This window comes from Scyliorhinus torazame, chromosome 3, assembly GCF_047496885.1.
Source record: "Scyliorhinus torazame isolate Kashiwa2021f chromosome 3, sScyTor2.1, whole genome shotgun sequence".
Taxonomy (NCBI): domain Eukaryota; kingdom Metazoa; phylum Chordata; class Chondrichthyes; order Carcharhiniformes; family Scyliorhinidae; genus Scyliorhinus; species Scyliorhinus torazame.
This window is the reverse complement of record NC_092709.1, coordinates 104,762,583-104,783,446: the sequence shown is the minus strand read 5'-3', so window position 1 is coordinate 104,783,446 and position 20,864 is coordinate 104,762,583. Positions and strand designations below refer to the sequence as shown.

Genomic DNA, 20,864 nt, shown 5'->3' with positions numbered 1-20,864 from the left:
ACTCATCCAGTTTCCATCATGGGCAGACTTCAAGAACCATGCTGAGATGAAAGAAAGTAAAATTCTGTCTATTGCAGTCTTCACTATTGTTAGGATACTGAACCAGATCCCAACTTTTGTTAGAATACCAGACAAGAACCCCAAACAAATGTTCTATTTGTAAAGCTGTGAGGAAAGGATATTTCACCCCAGGAGAGATGACTCTGACCAATAGGTATCTTTTATGTGAAATGAAACTTTAATTTAAACACAGAATTAATCACATTAACCTTAAAGATATAGTTTTAAAACTAACAGTTCAACAAAAGGAGGAAAAAAACGTACTATCTACATCTGCCACTAATTCCAATTAAGCAAGTAAATACAGTTCAAATGCCACTTATAAATAAAGTTTTAAAAACATTTTATTAAGGTATTTGTAAATTTTATAATAATAACAATAACAACAACAGAAAAGAAAGCAAATCCAAATATAAACGTAGTACAAATTTGGGAGAAAATATGAAAAAGGCAGAGAATAAAAAATATTTAAAAATAATTGTCGTACAGACATCATTTCCATCCCTAACAAGTCCCTCCTACCCTTAAGAGAAAATAGCCTAACTTCCGCCGACCGCCCCCCCCCCTCCCGCCCTCTTTAGATTATTGCCTCTGCTGACAGTTAATTTTCCATGAAGAAGTCGATAAACCGCTGCCACCTCCGGACGCACCCTAGCATTGACCCTCTTAGGGCGAACTTGATTTTCTCAAGGCTGAGAAGCCAAGCCATGTCACTAACCCAGGTCTCTGATTTCAGGGGCTTCGAGTCCCTCCACGCTAACAATATCTGTCTCTGGGCTACCAGAGAGGCAACAGCCAAGACGTCAGCCTTTCTCGCCCCCTGGACTCCTGGATCTTCCGACACTGCAAAGATCGCCACCTCTGGACTCGGCACAACCCGTATTTTTAGTACCGTGGGCATGACATCTGCAAAACCCTGCCAGAATCCCCTCAGCTTCGGGCATGTCCAAAACATATGGACAGGATTTGCTGGCCCCTCCGTACACCTCGCACACCTGTCCTCTACCACAGAAACGTGCTCATCAGGGCCACCGTCATGTGTGCCCGGTGAACTACCTTAAATTGTATCAGGCTAAGCCTGGAACATGATGAGGATGTGTTAATTCTGCTCAAAGCATCCGCCCACAGACCCATCTCTATCTCACCCCCTAGCTCATCTTCCCATTTGCCCTTTAGCTCCTCTATCCGACTCCATAAGCTCTTTGTAGATGCCCGATACCTTCCCCTCTCCCACCCCCGTTCTGGAAACCACCCTGTCCTATATTTCCCGTGGCGGTAGGGGCGGAAAGGTCGGAACCTGCCTTCGCAAAAAATCCCATACTTGCAGATACCTGAATCCATTTCCTGCTGGCAGTTCAAACTTCTCCTCTAAATTCTTCAAACGAGGGAAGCTCCCATTTATGAATAGATCCCCCATCCTCTCAGTCCCTGCTCTCTGCCATCTCCGAAACCCCCTATCCAGCCGTCCCGGTACAAACCGATGGTTATTGCAAAGCGGGGCCAGACCGATGCTGCCTCCACTCTCATATGTTTCCTCCACCTGCCATTATCAATGCCCCCAGACTTGTGTCCTTGCATAATGCAGCCTCCACTTGCCCCCACACAGACTCCCCCCCACTACCCACTTCCCAATCATGGCTCTATTTGCCACCCAATAATAGTTGCTAAAGTTCGGCAGTGCCAACCCACCCTCCCCTCACCTACGCTCCAGCAACACTTTCTTCACTCGCGGGGTTTTACCCGCCCACACAAAGCCCAAAATTACCTTGTTTAACCGTTTAAAAAAGGCCCTTGGGATAAAGATGGGGAGGCACTGAAAAACAAACAGAAATCTGGGGAGGACCACCATTTTCACGGTCTGTGACAGTGACAGCGGGAGCTTGTCCCACCTTCTAAAGTCCTCCTTCGTTTGCTCTACTAGACGGGTCAGATTTAACTTATGTAGAGTCTCCCATTCCCGTGCCACCTGGATGCCCAGATAGCGGAAGCTCGCTCCCACCACTCTAAACGGCAGCTCTCCCAGTCTCCATTGCTGCCACCAGAAGTCCACTTATAAATAAAGTGAACAAAACAGGTTACTGTGTTTAGAATGAGCGATTTCCTCACTTTTTGAAACTCTTTACTTACAGCTTTAGTAGACACACTGCCTGCATGTATTTTAAACCAAGGTTTTTAATACCGTTACTGCCACAAATGTTATAATATAACAATTTCTACATTCATCGCACTATGTAAAACATTCTCATTGATAAAAGTCCATTCAATAGATTTAAATTCTTTCAAGTACTTAAACTGGAATTTTAAAAATGAACATTTGTACTCATAGCATCACGTCAAACACAGGCAATCCCTTTATAATGACTTGGAGCTATCAATGAAACTTACAGACCCAACTTCAAACCCACTGTAATAATAGGTTGTGGAAGCAGTCAAACAATACTAATCTGATCATGACAATCTTCAGGCTTTTGTCAACAAACATCAATTGAAATTTCAACCAGTTTTTTCAATGAGAGTCACAGTAGGCATTTTATTCTCAAAATTTAAAGGGCATAGGGATTTAAATGACTTGACAGCTTGTCAGTTCCACAAGCCTTAGCAACCATTTACACACATTCATGTCTGCTGTTAACAATCTCAAAGGGATACCCGATCCTCTCCAAATGGGTACCAGACCTTTCCAAACAGCTCCGACAGATGGAGAACTTCTCCTCAAACTAGCAAAGCCCAAAAGTTATTTTTCAGAAAACTGGGTGATTAAAATTGCTTCTGATTGAAGGTAGCTGAATTTGTAAATGTGCTGCTGCTTCCCTGAACTGCAGATGTATGAAATACATCCGGCCCCATTTCCACCCCCAACTCATCAGAAATGGTGGATGCGAGGTTCAAGGGAAGGGATCTCTGGAATCGAGGCTCTCTGAATTTTTTAAGTACTTTGATCAGTGGAAATAAAATCAAGTAATATTGCAGACTTTAGGCGGTCTCCTTACAAGCCAACAAATTCCAAAGAGAATCTGCGGTGCTTTCTACAGGGAAATATGTGGCGGTCAGTCTAGGCAACTCTCGGGCTCATCCTGGTCATTAAATCAAAAGTGGAATTGTCAGGTGTTTGGGTTGGTGGGAAAGGAATCGGGTGGGATTCTCTGACCCCGGGGCTGAGTTGGAGAATCACGGGCCGGGCACGATTCACACGACGCCACCCCCCGCCGATTCTCCGCGCGGGTTGGGCCGAGTCCTGCCGGCGCCGTTCACATGTGGTCTTATCTGGCGGGACCTCGGCACCATCCTGCGGGGGGGGGGGGGGGGGGGGGGGATCCGACCCCGGGGGCGGGCCTCCACCGTGGCCTGGCCTGCGATCGGGGCCTACCGATCGGCGGGCTGGCTTCTCCTGGTGGGGGCCTCTTTTACTCCGTGCCGGCCCCTGTAGCTCTCCACCATGTTGCGTCGGGGCCGGCTCGGAGAAGGAAGCTAGCGCGCATGCGCGAGTTCGCGCCGGCACCTGTTTGACCCCGGTATCGGCAACTGGAGCTGCGTGAGTCGCTCCAGTGCTGTGCTGGTCCCCTGTAGGGCGCAGGATCGCTGCTCCTGGGGGCCTGTTGATGCGTCGTAAAACGCGATGGCGTTTGCGACAGCATCAACACTTAGCCTCAGGATCAGAGAATCCTGCCCCTCATCTCCCAGTCAAAGAATTGCGTGCAGCATGTAAGGAAGTTCTAAAACAAAAAGTTCAGGAAATGTAAAGCAGGTGTAATTTACTTACCGTCTTAGATATGATCGCTTTTGCTTTTTTCTATCAATTTTTTGTTGGAGCTTTGTCTTGAGTAGAGCCTTTCGCCATGCCAGCATTTCAACGTTTAGTGGTCGGCTGTAAATATGCATGAGTCTACTTCTGTATAATTCCTGCTGCCTGAAGGGAAAACACAATTTAGACACAAATGGATTTAATGAATGACATGAATGTGGCAAACAAGGAGAATACAGTTCAGAAAACTGTAATTTCGGAGGTAAGAATTTAGATTGCATTGACAGACTGATTAAAATGGCTTTGATAACATTGTATCCATTACAAAGTATTAGTAATACACATTTGTAGCACAAGTACAGCTGTCCTCTCGATGCACATTTATATCTCACATCCCTGACCTTTTGTCATCTAACCATACCAATATATCCATTCTTTTCTCTCATGTGCTTATCCAGCTTCCCCGTGCATAACATCTATGCTTGTTGCTGCAACTAATCTTGTGCAGGGCCTGGGAGCGGGGAGTGCACAAGGTGCAAAACACCCGGGCCCATGTTCCAAGGGGACTAGGGCTGAAGCAAAGATTTTCAACGCACTGCTCCAACAACAGCAATCTTTGACCAAGCATCCTTCAATTGGGATGGTCTGCACGCCAGATTAACGGCTTTGGACACTGCCAGAACAACAGCAATCATTGATTGAATGATACATGCCAAATTCCCCAGTGCCTCCTTTCTTGCCTACCTCATGTGAGGAGAGTTCTGTTTGTTAAAGTATGTGGCCAGTGCTTTCTTTAGACCTGGAGTGTGAGGTATACAAGATGAAGTTCTGCCTGTGCCTTAACCCCAGATCCTACCTCATAGCTTCCTGATGCAATGCTCCAGGTCCTCTGCCTCCACCCTTGGGAATGAGCTCCAGGAGTGTGGCATTGAGTGGGAGGAGATTGAGAAGGTCCGACATCAAACAGGAGGTCAGCAAGCTTGGCTGTTCTGTAGGCAGAAGTCGGGAAGGGCCACCGTCAAGTGGTAGGAGGTCAGGAATGGCCGTCATTAAGCAGTAGGAAGTTAGGAAGCTTTGCTGTTGAACGAGGAGATCAGGAAGTTCAGTTGCCAGGCATGGGAACAGCTAGGATTTCAGATCTGGATTTCCTCTGGGTGATCAATCATACCAGGTGCTTAAGTGTTTATATGCAATGTTTATATGCAATGACAATTTCCAACAAGAGAGAATCTAAACATCACCCGAGATACTCAATGACATTACCATCGCTGAATCCCCCACTATCAACATCCTGGAGGTTACCATTGACCAGAAACCGAACTGGACTAGCCACATGAATACTATGGCTACAAGAGCAGGTCAGAGGTTAGGAATCCTGTGGCAAGTAACTCACCTTCTGACTCCCAAAGCCTGTCCACCATTTAAAAGGCACACGTCAGGAGTGTAATGGAATACTCTCCACTTACCTGGATGAGTGCAGCTCCAACAACATTCAAGGAGCTCAACACCATCCAGGACAAAGCAGCCCGCTTGATTGGCACCCCTCCACCGCCGATGGACAGTAGTAGCTGTGTGTACCATGTACACGAAACACGGCAAAATTCAGCGGGAAAAGCCTGCAAGGCAGCTGATGGGCTGACCTCTGCCTTTTCTGCCCGAGAAAATAAGGTGCCAAAAATAAAATCAGAAAATTCCAGCCTATAGGTATATTCTCCTCATAGAGAAATCACCTCACCCCAAGAATGAGTCTGATAAACTGATATTGCACTCCCTCTAAGGAAAGTATATTGTTTCCTGGGGAAGGAGTCAACAACTCTACATGATACTTCAGGTGTGGTCTCACCAAGGACCTATATAATTGTAATGAGATTTCTTTGGACCCGTGATACCCCTTTTCTAATCTTGTTCTCTGCCCTCCTCTGATGTATATACCCCTCTATCTTCCTTAATTACTCCTCTTCTCAACCCTTACTCTCGCTCCCCATTTCTTACCATTCCTATCTTCTGCCCATTTGCTCCTCCTCTGCATTTCACCAGCTCCCCCGCCACCCCCCCCCCCCCCCCCAAAACCTGCTGTAACCACCACCCTCCCCTTACTTCCCCGTGGGAAACGCTTTGGGCTTGTCACCCCCAACCCATGTGAACCTACCCACATGGACTACAGCAGTCCAAGAAGGCTGGTCACCACCACATTCTCAAGCATAATTAGAAATGGCCAATAAATGCCGGCCTAGCCGATGATGCCCACATCCCATGGATGAATGAATAAAGAAAAATCACCCACGCTCACCCTAAACAGATTGAAAGGGTTTCTGTGGGCCCCCCTCCCTTTGATGAATTTTTCAAATTCTTATCCCAATCCCCTCCTCCCTGTCCCTTTCTTCCTTGTGTCCTTTGAACCTTCCTCAATTTCATTCTGTTCTGTTCCCTTCTCTCTCAAGTTATGTTTATAAATGAACACTGGGACAATAGATACCTATTGGTGAATTTATGACTGCAACCTCCTTGAAGTTCAGAGGCCAGATGAAATTCATAAACAATTGGGTATTAGTATCAGTGGTGGTGTCTACAAAGCTACTGGATTATTGCAAAAGTCCTTCTGGTTCACGTATGTCCATTCGGGTTGGAAATCTGTGCCCCAGTCTAGCCTATATGTAGCTCCCAAAGCAGTGTGGTTGACCCTTAGCTATCTTCTGAAATACCTTAGCAAGCCAAGAAGATGGCTCGCTACCACTACCTTCTCAATTGCAGATAGAGATGGGCAATAAATGCTGGCCTTACCTACAACACACACATCATATAAGTTAATAATTTGATGAACTCTGCAATTGGATTACTTCCTTTTTAATTAGTTTAAAATAGACTTCCGGGTGCGGCGATGACCAGCTGAGTCGCACGTTTCGGCAGCTCCCTGTGAAACTGACTTTTGGGCTCTTGATAGGAGCCCCAACGGCAATTTTAACGGCTGAAAACACCGTGCGGTAAACCAGAAGGGTGTTCCCCCTGGACACGGATGGAAAAAGGAGAGGAAAGTGGCCGGATTGCAGCGGATCCTTTGGAACAACGGCAAGGAAGGCAAGCAGAAACCAAGATGGCGTCGGAAGGTGGCAGTTTCATATGGGGCCCTGAATAACAAGAGTTTTTGAAACGCTGCGTGGAGGAGATAAAAAAGGAAATGAAGAAAGAGTTGTTGGCCCCGATATTACAGGCGATTGAAGGGCTGAAAGAGGAACAAAAGACCCAGGAGCAGGAGCTTCGGGTCGTGAAGGTGAAAGCAGCAGAGAATGAAAACGATATACAGGGCCTGGTGGTGAAGTCGGAGATACAGGAGGCACACCAGAAACGATCTGTGGAGAGGTTGGAGGCACTGGAAAATAACGCAAGGAGGAACAACTTGAGGATTCTTGGCCTTCCTGAAGGTGTGGAGGGGGCGGACGTCGGGGCATATGTGAGCACGATGCTGCACTCGTTAATGGGAGTGGAGGCCCCGACGGGTCCGTTGGAGGTGGAGGGAGCATACCGAGTTATGGTGCGAGGATCGAGAGCAGGAGAAGCTCCCAGAGCCATAGTGGTGAGATTTCTCCGTTTTAAGGATAGAGAAATGGTCCTTAGATGGGCGAAGAAAACTCGGTGTAGTAAATGGGAGAACGCGGTGATCCGCGTCTATCAAGATTGGAGTGCGGAGGTGGCGAGAAGGAGGGCGAGCTTTAATCGGGCCAAAGCGGTACTTCACAAAAAAAAGATAAAGTTTGGAATGCTGCAACCGGCAAGACTGTGGGTCACATATCAAGGGAGGCACCACTACTTTGAGACGGCAGATGAAGCGTGGACTTTTATTGTAGAAGAAAAATTGGAATGATTGGACTACGAAAATGAACGTTTGGACAAAGTGGTGGGACGAGTGGGGGGGGGGCGAAGAGGGATTGTATGATTAATCCTGCGGTATGGTAACTTTTCTTTCTCCCACAGGTGGTGATGGGGGGAGGTGGGGAGGGAGAGGAGATGGGGCGTTGGCCATGGGAGGCGGGGCCGAGGGAGAGGCGCGGGCTTGGTTCCCGCGCTATGATAATTATGGCGGGAATAGAGAAGCAGGAAGGAGGGGGCGCCGCACGGGGCGAGCCGTGATCACGGGGGGAAGCCGAGGTCAGCCAGAGTTTGCTGACTTCTGGGAGCAACATGGGGGGAGTAATTACGCTAGCGGGGGGTCTAGCGGGGGGGGGGAGGGGGAAATTACTGGGTTGCTGCTGCTGGGGAAAGGGGGGAGTGGGTACGGGAAAGGATGGGCGGGGGGGGCACCGTCTGGGAGAAATACAGCTGCGTGGGAACTGGGCGAGAAGCTGGAAAAAGATGATGGCTAACCGGCAAGGGGGGGGGGGTGGGAAGCCCCCCAACTCGGCTGATCACGTGGAACGTGAGGGGGCTTAACGGGCCGATAAAGAGGGCACGAGTACTCGCACACCTTAAGAAACTTAAAGCAGATGTGGCCATGTTACAGGAAACGCACCTGAAACTGATAGATCAGGTTAGGTTGCGCAAAGGATGGGTAGGGCAGGTGTTCCATTCGGGGCTGGATGCGAAAAACAGGGGGGTGGCTATATTAGTGGGGAAGCGGGTAATGTTCGAGGCAAAGACTATAGTGGCGGATAACGGGGGCAGATACGTGATGGTGAGTGGCAAATTACAGGGAGAGATGGTGGTGTTGGTAAACGTGTATGCCCCGAATTGGGACGATGCCAATTTTATGAGGCGAATGCTAGGACGCATCCCAGACCTAGAGACCGGAAAGCTGATAATGGGGGGAGACTTTAACACGGTGTTGGAACCAAGGCTGGATAGGTCGAAGTCCAGGACTGGTAGGAGGCCGGCAGCAGCCAAGGTGCTTAAGGATTTTATGGAGCAGATGGGAGGGGTGGACCCGTGGAGATTCAGTAGACCTAGGAGTAAGGAGTTCTCGTTTTTCTCCTATGTCCATAAAGTCTATTCACGCATAGACTTTTTTGTGTTGGGTAGGGCATTGATCCCGAGGGTGAGGGGAACGGAATATACGGCTATAGCCATTTCGGATCATACCCCACACTGGGTAGACTTGGAGATAGGGGAGGAAACAAGAGGGCGTCCACCCTGGAGAATGGACATGGGACTAATGGCGGATGAGGGGGTGTGCTTAAGGGTGAGGGGATGCATTGAAAAGTACTTGGAACTCAATGACAATGGGGAGGTTCAGGTGGGAGTGGTCTGGGAGGCGTTGAAGGCGGTGGTTAGGGGGGAGCTGATATCAATAAGGACACATAAAGGGAAGCAGGAGAGTAAGGAACGGGAGCGGTTGTTGCAAGAACTTTTGAGGGTGGACAGACAGTATGCGGAAGCACCGGAGGAGGGACTGTATAGGGAAAGGCAAAGGCTGCATGTGGAATTTGACTTGCTGACCACAGGCACTGCAGAGGCACAATGGAGGAAGGCGCAGGGTGTACAGTATGAATATGGAGAGAAGGCGAGCAGATTGCTGGCACACCAATTGAGGAAAAGGGGAGCAGCGAGGGAAATAGGGGGGGTGAGAGACGAAGATGGAGAGACGGAGCGGGGAGCGGAGAGAGTGAATGAAGTGTTTAAGACATTTTATAAAAAATTGTATGAAGCTCAACCCCCGGATGGGAGGGAGAGAATGATGGAGTTTTTGGATCGGCTGGAAATTCCCAAGGTGGAAGAGCAGGAAAGGATGGGATTGGGAGCACAGATCACGGTAGAAGAAGTGGTGAAAGGAATTAGGAACATGCAGACGGGAAAGGCCCCGGGACCGGACGGATTCCCAGTTGAATTTTACAGAAAATATTTGGACTTGCTCGCCCCGCTACTGACGAGGACCTTTAACGAGGCAAAGGAAAGGGGACAACTGCCCCCGACTATGTCAGAAGCAACGATATCGCTTCTTTTAAAGAAGGAAAAGGATCCGCTACAATGCGGGTCCTACAGACCAATCTCCCTCCTCAATGTAGATGCCAAGGTCTTGGCCAAGGTAATGGCAATGAGAATAGAGGAATGTGTCCCGGGGGTGGTTCATGAGGACCAAACTGGGTTTGTGAAGGGGAGGCAGCTGAACACGAACATACGGAGGTTGTTAGGGGTAATGATGATGGCCCCACCAGAGGGTGAAACGGAGATAGTAGTGGCGATGGATGCCGAGAAAGCATTTGATAGAGTGGAGTGGGATTATCTGTGGGAGGTGTTGAGGAGATTTGGGTTCGGAGAGGGGTATGTTAGATGGGTGCAGCTGTTGTATAGGGCCCCAGTGGCGAGTGTGGTCACGAATGGACGGGGATCGGCATATTTTCGGCTCCATAGAGGGACAAGGCAGGGATGTCCTCTGTCCCCGTTACTGTTTGCACTGGCGATTGAGCCCCTGGCGATAGCGCTGAGAGGTTCCAAGGGATGGAGGGGAATACTTAGGGGAGGAGAAGAACACCGGGTATCTTTATATGCGGATGATCTGCTACTATATGTGGCGGATCCAGCGGAGGGGATGCCAGAAATAATGCGGATACTTGGGGAGTTTGGGGATTTTTCAGGGTATAAATTGAACATGGGGAAGAGTGAGCTGTTTGTGGTGCATCCAGGGGAGCAGAGTAGAGAAATAGAAGACCTACCGTTGAGGAAGGTAACAAGAGACTTTTGTTACCTGGGGATCCAGATAGCTAAGAATTGGGGCACATTGCACAGGCTAAATTTGACGCGGTTGGTGGAACAGATGGAGGAAGATTTCAAGAGATGGGATATGGTAGCATTGTCAATGGCAGGGAGGGTGCAGGCGGTTAAGATGGTGGTCCTCCCGAGATTCCTCTTTGTGTTTCAGTGTCTCCCGGTGGTGATCACGAAGGCTTTTTTCAAAAGGATAGAAAAGAGTATCATGGGTTTTGTTTGGGCCGGGAAGACTCCGAGAGTGAGGAAGGGATTCTTACAGCGTAGTAGGGATAGGGGGGGGGCTGGCACTACCGAGCCTAAGTGAGTATTATTGGGCCGCTAATATTTCAATGGTGAGTAAGTGGATGGGAGAGGAGGAAGGAGCGGCGTGGAAGAGATTAGAGAGGGCGTCCTGTAGGGGGACCAGCCTGCAGGCTATGGTGACAGCCCCATTGCCGTTCTCACCAAGGAACTATACCACGAGTCCGGTGGTGGTAGCTACACTGAAGATTTGGGGACAGTGGAGACGACATAGGGGAAAGACCGGAGCACTGAGGGGGTCCCCGATAAGAAACAACCATAGGTTTGCCCCGGGGGGAATGGATGGGGGATATGGAATGTGGCAAACAGCAGGTATAACGCAATTGAAAGATCTATTTGTGGATGGGAAGTTTGCGAGTCTGGGAGCGCTGACCGAGAAATATGGGTTGCCCCAAGGGAATGCATTCAGGTACATGCAATTGAGGGCTTTTGCGAGGCAACAGGTGAGGGAATTCCCGCAGCTCCCGACACAAGAGGTGCAGGACAGAGTCATCTCAAAGAAATGGGTGGGGGACGGTAAGGTGTCGGATATATATAGGGAAATGAGAGACGAAGGGGAGACTATGATGGACGAACTAAAAGGGAAATGGGAAGAAGAGCTAGGGGAGGAGATTGAGGAGGGGATGTGGGCAGATGCCCTAAACAGGGTAAACTCGTCGTCCTCGTGCGCCAGGCTAAGCCTGATTCAGTTTAAGGTATTACACAGGGCACATATGACTGGAACACGGCTCAGTAAATTTTTTGGGGTGGAGGATAGGTGTGCGAGGTGCTCGAGAAGCCCAGCGAATCATACCCATATGTTTTGGTCATGCCCGGCACTACAGGGGTTTTGGATGGGGGTGACAAAGGTGCTTTCGAAAGTAGTAGGAGTCCGGGTCGAACCAAGCTGGGGGTTGGCTATATTTGGGGTTGCACAAGAGCCGGGAGTGCAGGAGGCGAAAGAGGCCGATGTTTTGGCCTTTGCGTCCCTAGTAGCCCGGCGCAGAATATTGCTAATGTGGAAAGAAGCCAAGCCCCCGGGGGTGGAGACCTGGATAAATGATATGGCGGGGTTCATAAAGTTAGAGCGGATTAAGTTCGTCCTAAGGGGGTCGGCTCAAGGGTTTACTAGGCGGTGGCAACCGTTCGTCGAATATCTTGCGGAAAGATAGATAGGGGAGAACAAAGAAGGCAGCAGCAGCGGCCCAGGACTTGGGGGGGGGGGGTGTGGCCTGAGACAAGGCAGTTGCCAATTAGGGCTAGTTTTTATTTTTTGTTATTTAATATTTATTTATTTGTTGTTGTTTTTGTTTAAATTTAAAAAGGTCATTATTATCTGTATTGTTACAATGTTGTGTAAAGGATGCACAATGTACTGTGTTGGTTGACCAAAACTTTTCAATAAAATATTATTTTTTTTAAAAAAAATTAGTTTAAAATAATTCATTATCATAGGGAAAGGAATAGACCATTCAGCCCATTGAGCCACTTAGATCATAGCTGATCATCAACCTCATATCCATGTTCCTGAACTATCCCCATATCCCTTGATGTCATTAGCATTCAGGAACCCGATAAGATTTTTGTCTTAAACATGCTGAATGATTGAGCTCCAAAACATCCTGGGGTAAAGAATTCCAAAGCTGAATCACCCACTGAGTGAAGACGTTCCTCCTTATCTCAGTCTTAAATGGTCTTCTCCTTATTCAGAGACTTTGTCCTCGGGTTTTAGACTCACCGGTCAGGAGAAATACCTTCTCCATGTCTACCCTGCCATTCCCTGTGAGACAATCCCGCCATCCCAGGAATTAGTCTGTGATTCTCTGTTTCACCCCCTCTACGGCAAGTACATCCTTCCTTCGATAAGGAGACCAAAGTTGTACACAATATTCCAGGTGTGGTCTCACTAAGGCTCCATACAATTCTGTATTCTTCGGCCGACACCAGAATCACAGACAACAATCAAGGTCCGCGCTGGTGGGTTGCCATTCTCCAGTGCCTCGCTGGCGGTGCGAATGTGGTCCACACTGCGTGCTGGCACGGGCATGCAAATTCTACAGTAACGGGTGTTAGCATCTCACTAACAGGCCGGACTCGATAATCTCCGGCCTCCCCCAAAGTTCCGCCTCCGCCAAGCGGAAGTGACGACTGCGAGGTTCACTTGTGGTATGTAAAAACAGGCCCCAGGTAAGGGTGGGGGGTTGGGGGGGGGGGACCAGGAGATGGGTCATGAGCTCGGGGTGTCACAGATAAGATAGATTTAGCCATAGATTCCCTGCAGTGCAAAAGGAGGCCACTTGGCCCATCGAGTCTGCACTGACCCTCTGAAAGGGCACCCCACGCAGGGTCGGTCCCCACCATAGCCCCTCAACCGAGCAGCCCCACCCAACCTTTTGGACACTAAGGGCAATTTAGCATGGGCAATCCATCTAACCTGCACATCTTTGGAATGTGGGAGGAAACTGAATCACCCGGAGGAAACCCATGCAGACAAGGATAGAAAGTGCAAACTCCACAGTGTCACCCGAGACCGGAATTGAACCAGGGTCCCTAGTGCTGAGACACAACAGTGTTAACTACTGTCCCCAAGGACCGGAATGGCCGGGCACAGACCGTCATTGCTACGGCCTGAAAAGCAGACATCTGGCTGCGCACTCGGCCGACTGTCCAACATGTCCCATGAATGTCCAGAGTGCCACAGCCCATATGGGTGGCCCTCTCCCTCCAAACCCGCAGGCCACCCTCCAAGCACACTACCTCTAAGCACACTGCCCCCAAACAAGTGGGCACAACTCTTGTGTTGCACAGAGGACCCACGGCAGTACAGCTATGGTCCCAAAGGTGCCGAAGGTAGCACACGGCCCACCCAAGGAGGCCACGCACAGTAGACCCCACGGGAGGGCGCAGTACAAGGGCCACAGAGCGTGACGCTGGCAGGGATGGGCAGCGCAGCAGGAGACACCCCAATGGCAGGCACCGATAGAGACAGGGGTGCAGTGCGGAGGGAAGAGTGTCAGAGTGAACGGCCGGGAGATGGCGCCAGGATCGGGAAAACGGACATAGGGGGCATGATAGCTGGGGCTGGTTTAGCACATTGGGCTAAATAGCTGGCTTTTAAAGCAGACAAAGGCAGGCCAGCAGCATGGTTCAATTCCCGTACCAGCCTCCCCGAACAGGCGCCGGAATGTGGCGACTAGGGGCTTTTCACAGTAACTTCATTTGAAGCCTACTTGTGACAATAAGCGATTTTCATTCATTTCATGAGCTGCAGTGTAGCCTTTTGGACCTGGATAGGTATGGGTACAGTCACCATGCTAACATGTCAGTCATTTACCCCCTGCAGAAAATGGATTTCGGTGTACAGCCGGGTGTGTTTGGCATCTGCCTGGCCACCGCAGCCCTCATGGATGCACTGAGGTTGCGTGAGCAGGAGCTGCTTGGGGAGGACCCTGCAAAACTGGAGCCTACTGGTGGGAATGGGAGAGCCGGCTACCGAACAAGCTGAGGAGGAGGTGGAAGGAGGCGGGAGGACGCCCTGAGGCAAGTCAATGCATCTTCGTCGTGTGCCAGGCTCAGCCTTATACAATTTAAGGTGGTCCACAGGGCGCACATGACTGTGGCCCGGATGAGCAAGTTCTTCCAAGGGTGGAAGATAGCTGTGGGCGGTGTGCAGCTGGGCATGCGAATCATGTCCATATGTTTGGGGCATCTCCAAGGCTTAGGGGATTCAGGGGTCTTGGGTGGAATTGGGATTGGGGAGTTGTTTAGGTAAGCCATGTTGGCTGGGTTATTTTGTTGGTTGGGTGTGTGTTGTTTTAGCTTGCTCTTTTGATATCTTGTTAAAATTGTTAAAATTATTAATGCCTCAATAAAAATATTTTAACTTTTGAAAGGGATTGATTGCCAATCCATAAGCTCCTTATAAATCTCCGATACCTTCCTCTCCCCACTCCGGTTTTTGACACCATCCTGTAGCCCCTGGGGCGGGAAAGTCGAAATCTACCTCCGCACAGAGTCCCTCACCTGTAGGTAACGGAACCCATTCCCATCGGGCAGCTCAAACTCCTCCAATTCTTCCAAACACGGAAAGTCCCCTTCTATAAAGAAATCCCCAAACCGCTCGATCCCCGCCTGCTGCATAGAGCCAATAATGCACCATACACTGATTCTGAAAGTGAAATCTGGAAAACACAAATCCTGTCAGTCCGTATTACTAATTGGAGAAAAAGGTGGCGATTACGACATCTCTGATGAGGAGGTAAAAGTTGTCACACAAGGAACATGCATTTCAAGGCAATCAATCCTCGGTTACACTTGTGGTTGAAGACAGCGATGTGAAGGTCAAGAGAATGTAAAGCTGGAGGGCTTGAGAAGAGTCTATTGGCTAAAAGTGAACACAATATTCTCAGCATTCACACCCCTACTCGTAGTTTAGCTAGAGGAGATCCTTGAAATTTGGTTAAACATTCATTGGACAATCCGGAAAGACTGACCATATTACATGACGGACAGAAAGAGACAGGTATAGTACAGGTACTGAAAGAGCATAGATGGAGTTGGTGGGAAACACCAGGGAGCATTCTTGTTAATTACCCATGGTGCGGATATCCAAGACTTTGAACCACTAAAGCCACACATGTCTCAACTAAACCCACAGAGACTGGCTCAGTTAGAGACTGGCAGACAATGTATGTTGGATATGTTTCAGCATCAAGCAAAACCGTTGTGGTCCACAGAATGCCAAGTAGATGCTGGTTGGCCCGGACTTTCCCAAACTGTAATCCACTTACGTTTATAGAGCCATTTAATACATGGAACGCAAGGTTATTCTGTTGGAGTTTGTTATTGCAACAATTTGATGTTAAACCTTTTCATGTCCCGAGAAAACATAATGGGAGGGATTCTCCATCGGCCGCCACCAAAACCGGAAAACGCGCTTGGGCAGGGAATTGTGCGCGAGCTGAAAATCTTGGCCGTCGGGAGTGCAATGGGGGGAGCAATGCAGCTAAGGTGGGACCTAGCTGGGGGAGGGGGGGTGGGGGTGCCGGGTTGCTGCTGGAATGGCCAAGGGGGAGCTGGAGTTGGTAGAGGAGGTCGGGCGGGGGTCTGCGGCCTGTGGGGAACGGGCTGCGCGGAGGGTGCGGGCACGTGGCTGGCCTAGGAAGGGATATGGCTAGTCGGGGGGTGAGTAGCCCCCTGATAACCTGGAATGTAAGGGGACTGAATGGGCCGGTCAAGTGGGCCCGGGTGTTCGCGCACCTGAAGGGGCTGAAGGCGGATGTGGCCATGCTTCTGGAGACGCACCTGAGAGTGGCGGATCAGGTAAGGTTGAGAAAGTGGTGGGTAGGGCAGCTGTTTCATTTGGATTTGGATGCAAAAAATCAGGGGGTGGTGATTTTTGTGAGGACCATGAAGAATCCAGCACGAGTTTCAAGGATACAAAGAAATAACATATATATACACAACAGCAGCAACTTCGCTTGCTGCTTACTCCTTCCTGCTGGTTCCAAAATGGCCAGCTTTATTTATACAGGGAGTCCGCTAATGATTTCTCCGCCCCCCTCATTGGGGAAGCTCATACTCCCACAGGATTGTGGGATTGTCATTAGTCCCCAGCCAATGGTAAGCAGGCAGGTTATAACATCCCTCCCCCTCAAAGTCCAAGGAATCCACCAAAGACCCTGGTGAAGGAGGGCGTCGGACTCTTTTTGCCACAGGCCGGACACCATTTGCACGAGGCGCTGGATCGGGCGGCGTGTAACGAGACGGAGAACGGCACTTCCGTGATGAACGACGTAACGGTTGTACATCAACGGCCCGTGGGCCCGAGGATTGCCTCTCTGATGCGTCCGGCGTTTCCATCTCGGAGTCAGAGTCTGCTGCCTCCGTCATCTCCGCGTCGCTATCTCCATGCAGTTCTGTAACGACCTGCGCAGGCTTTGAGTGAGGCACCAGAGGAAGATTGTGAGGACTACTTTTCATTGTCTCTGGTCTCTGTGGCTGTAGAAATGATCTCCGGGGGTGGGGAATCTTTGGAAGAGATAGTCTTCTGGACCGAACGTGGTCTACATGTTTGCGCTGGAGACGACCCTGGGCTTGCACCTGGTAAGATATAGGGCCCGTTTGGCGAAAGATTACGCCAGGGACCCACTGGGCACCACCAGCAAAATTGCGAACGAACACTGGGTCACCGGGCGCAAACTGCCGTATCGGCCGATGCCGAGAAGAACCCTCTCCCTGCCGTTCTTGTGTGCGGCGTACTTTTGCGCCAAGATCCGGGAAAACCATACTAAGGCGGGTGCGAGGTCTCCGGCCCATTAAGAGTTCTGCGGGAGCTACCCCAGTCACCGCATGGGGAGTGGTCCTATACGAAAACAAAAAGCGTGCCAGTCTCGTGTCCATTGACCCGGAAGACTGCTTCTTTAGGCCTCGTTTGAATGTCTGCACTGCGCGCTCCGCCAACCCATTTGAAGCCGGGTGGTAAGGGGCAGTGCGGATATGGCATATGCCGTTCATCTTCATGCACCTCGCAAACTCCTCACTGGTGAATGGAGTGCCATTATCCGTGACCAGCACCTCGGGGAGGCCATGCGTACTAAAAGACAAACACATCTTCTCAATTGTTGCGCAGGACGTTGTGCCTAGCATCTTATGCACCTCTAGCCATTTAGACTGGGCGTCGATTAATGAAAGGGACATGGATCCTTGAAAAGGGCCTGCGAAATTCGCATGCAAGTGCACCCAAGGCCGCCCTGGCCATTCCCAGTGATGTAGTGGCGCGGCCGGCGGAAGCTTCTGATGCTCCTGGCAAATGGAGCAGTTTTGGGCCACCTTCTCAATGTCGGCGTCGAGGCCTGGCCACCAAACATAACTCCGGGCCAACATTTTCATTTTGGTCACACCTGGATGCCCATTGTTCAAGTCTCTTAGTATCAGCTCCTGTCCTTTTTCCGGGACAATCACACGCGTCCCCCACAAGAAGATGCCGTCTTCAACGCTGAATTCTGACAGCTTGGAGGAAAATGCCCGCAACACGCCTGGAGCTGTCTGTGCTGCCCACCATACAGGACTATGTGTCGAACCTTTGACAGGACTGGCTCCGTCTGGGTCCACTCAGGGATCTGTGATGCCGTGACAGGCAAGGTGTCCATAAAATTTAGGGTTGCAACCACCTCACCGGTCGTGGGGGTCGACATGGGGCCGATCGATAAAGGCAATTGGCTCAGTGCGTCGGCATTCGCTATCTGCGTTCCTGGTTTGTGCTCCAGAGAATACTCGTGTGCAGCGAGCAACAAAGCCCAGCGTGGATCCGTGCGGAAGCAATGGGCGGTATTGGCTTATCCTCTCTGAAAAGTCCCAGCAGAGGCTTATGATCAGTCACGATAGTGAAGTGGTGGCCATACACATACTGGTGGAAACGTTTCACCGCAAAGCCCACTGCCAGGCCCTCTTTCTCGATCTGCGCGTACATTTTTTCCGCTGCAGTCAATGTGCGGGAGGCGAAAGCTATCGGCCGCTCGGCCCCGTTCTCCATCTTGTGGGACAGGACGGCCCCAATACCATACGGGGATGCATCACATGTGACGAGCAAAGGCTTTCCAGGATCATAGTGGGTTAGTAACCCAGACGATGACAATTGTTGTTTTACCCGCCGGAAAGCGGTTTCTTGCGGCTGACCCCAAACCCAGGTGTGATTATTCTTCAGCAGAAGGTGCAACAGGGCCAGCGTAGTTGCCAGATTGGGGAGGAACTTCCCGTAATAGTTTACGAGGCTGAGAAAAGAACAAAGATGCGAAGTGTCAGTCGGGGCGGGGGCCTGTTGAATCGCGCGCACCTTCTCTGCGACGGGGTGCAAACCTTCGCGGTCCACCCGATAACCTAGGTAGACTACTTCCTTTGCCTGAAAGATGCACCTTGTGCGACGTAAATGGACTCCAGCCTCCGAAAAGCGTCCAAGGACAGCCTCCAGATTTTCCAAACGTTCCTGCTCCGACGTCCCTGTGATCAAAACGTCATCTAAGTAGACAGCAACACGTGGTAAACTGCTCAAAATGCCCTCTATAACGCATTGAAAAATAGCGCAGGCAGAGGATACTCCAAAGGGCAAACATGTATATTCATGTGTATATTAATCGTTACATATGGGCGGGAGGGAGGGTCCAGCTCCAACTATAGGTAGGCGTGACTCATATCTAATTTTGTGAACGAGAGTCCACCTGCAAGCTTCGCGTAGAGATCCTCTATGCGAGGCATTGGATATCGGTCGAGTCGGGAAGCCGTATTCACTAAGTTTATAGTCGCCGCACAAGCGAACTGTGGCATCTGGCTTCATTACAGGTACAATTGGTGCTGCCCAGTCAGCGAAACGGACGGGCCGCAGAATACCCAAAGTCTCCAAACGAGTGAGCTCCCCTTCGACCTTCTCGAGCAAGGCGTAAGGCACCGGGCACGCCAGGAAATAGCGCGGCGTGGCTCCCGGTTCGACTTGGATACAGGCTACGGCCCCTTTTATTTTCCCCAAACCGGTCTGGAATACATCTGGGTATCGTCCTAGCACCTCAGTCAACCCTCCAGAAACTGTTGAGGATGTGCTGCCACTGCAACCGCAAATGGCGCAACCAGTCCCGACCCAACAGGCTGGGCCCATGGCTGCGCACCACGATAAGTGGGAAACGCCCCTCCTGGCATCCATAAACAACAGGGGTCATCGTCGTTCCTGCAATGTCCAGTGCTTCCCCCGTATAGGTGGCCAACCTGGCCTGTGTGTCGGTTAATGTTAGGGTCAGTATACCCTGCTTGATGCGGTCAAATGTCCTCTGGGCGATCACGGAGACCGCTGCGCCAGAGTCCAACTCCATCTCGAGCGGGTGACCATTGACCCGTACTGTCACCTTAATGGGGGCCACTCAGGGAGCTGCCACACAATGCAGCTGCAGGCAGTCGTCCTCCGTCTCCACGTCCTCAGGAGTAGTCGCCGCAGGTTCAGCCAAATGGAAGGTACGGCCCCTGGGCTGGTCCCAGTTTCGGTCAGAACGACGGCAGGACCGGCGTCCGCGATGGGGTCGGTGCCTACAAGTCTGGCACGGATATGGCTCCTCATCCATTGGTTCTGAAGAAGGCTCCCTTCGGGGAGGAATGTCCGACGGCCACTGGCGTCAATCCGGACGTCGCCTCACCCAAGGTACCGCAGGAGTACGGGGGGACGTTTTCGGACGGAAGGGGTTGCACCCCAAGGCATGCACCTCCATTCCCTGTCGGTCCTGCACTCCTCGTTCTGCGCTCTCTCGGGACTATACTATTTGAATGGCCTGTTGAAAAGTCAATGTTGGCTCAGCTAACAACTTTCTCTGGGTGGCCACATTGTTAATACCGCAAACCAAATGGTCGCGTAACATTTCTGACAAAGTCTCACCATAGTCACAGTACTCCGCAATCCTGCGTAGCCTGGATAGAAAGTCGGCAAGGGATTCTCCTGGGGTCCTCTCAGCGGTATTAAACCGGTAACGTTGGACTATCGTGGACGGGGTTGGGTTAAAATGTTGTCCCCCTAAATTCACAAGTTCATCAAATGTTTCGGTGTCCGGCACAGCTGGGTACGTAAGGCTTCTAATCACCCCAAACGTACGCGGGCCGCAGGCGGTGAGCAATATGACCACCTGCCGCTCGTTTTCGGTGATATTGTTTGCCCGGAAACAGTAACGCATCCGTTGTGTGTACTGGTTCCAGCTTTCCAGCGCAGCATCAAAAACATCCAAACGTCCGTACAGAGGCATGATGTAATAGAAAACAACTTCCAACCTGTATCCACCAAAAATCCAGGGAGGTGGCCTCAGCAGTGTAGACAGCTATTCACTTTAACCCTCGTCGCCAGTTTTGTGAGGGCCACAAAGAATCCAGCACGAGTTTCAAGGATACAAAGAAATAACATTTATTTACAATAACATATATAAACAGCAGCAACTTCGCTTGCTGCTCACTCCTTCCTGCTGGTTCAAAACTGGCCATCTTTATTTATACAGGGAGTCTGCTAATGATTTCTCTACCCCCCTCATTGGGGAAGCTCATACTCCCACAGGATTGTGGGATT

The 20,864-nt window shown here is 50.4% G+C and overlaps 1 protein-coding gene across 1 annotated transcript in view; it reads right to left on the bottom strand.

The window, feature by feature from the left end:
* LOC140409392 (IQ domain-containing protein M-like) overlaps nucleotides 1-20,864 on the bottom strand; it is a 215,625-nt gene that overhangs the window by 143,324 nt on the left and 51,437 nt on the right. The window contains exon 3 of the mRNA XM_072497840.1: nucleotides 3,821-3,967. Within this exon, the coding sequence (XP_072353941.1) occupies nucleotides 3,821-3,967 (147 nt within the window). The remainder of the gene's footprint in view (nucleotides 1-3,820; nucleotides 3,968-20,864) is intronic.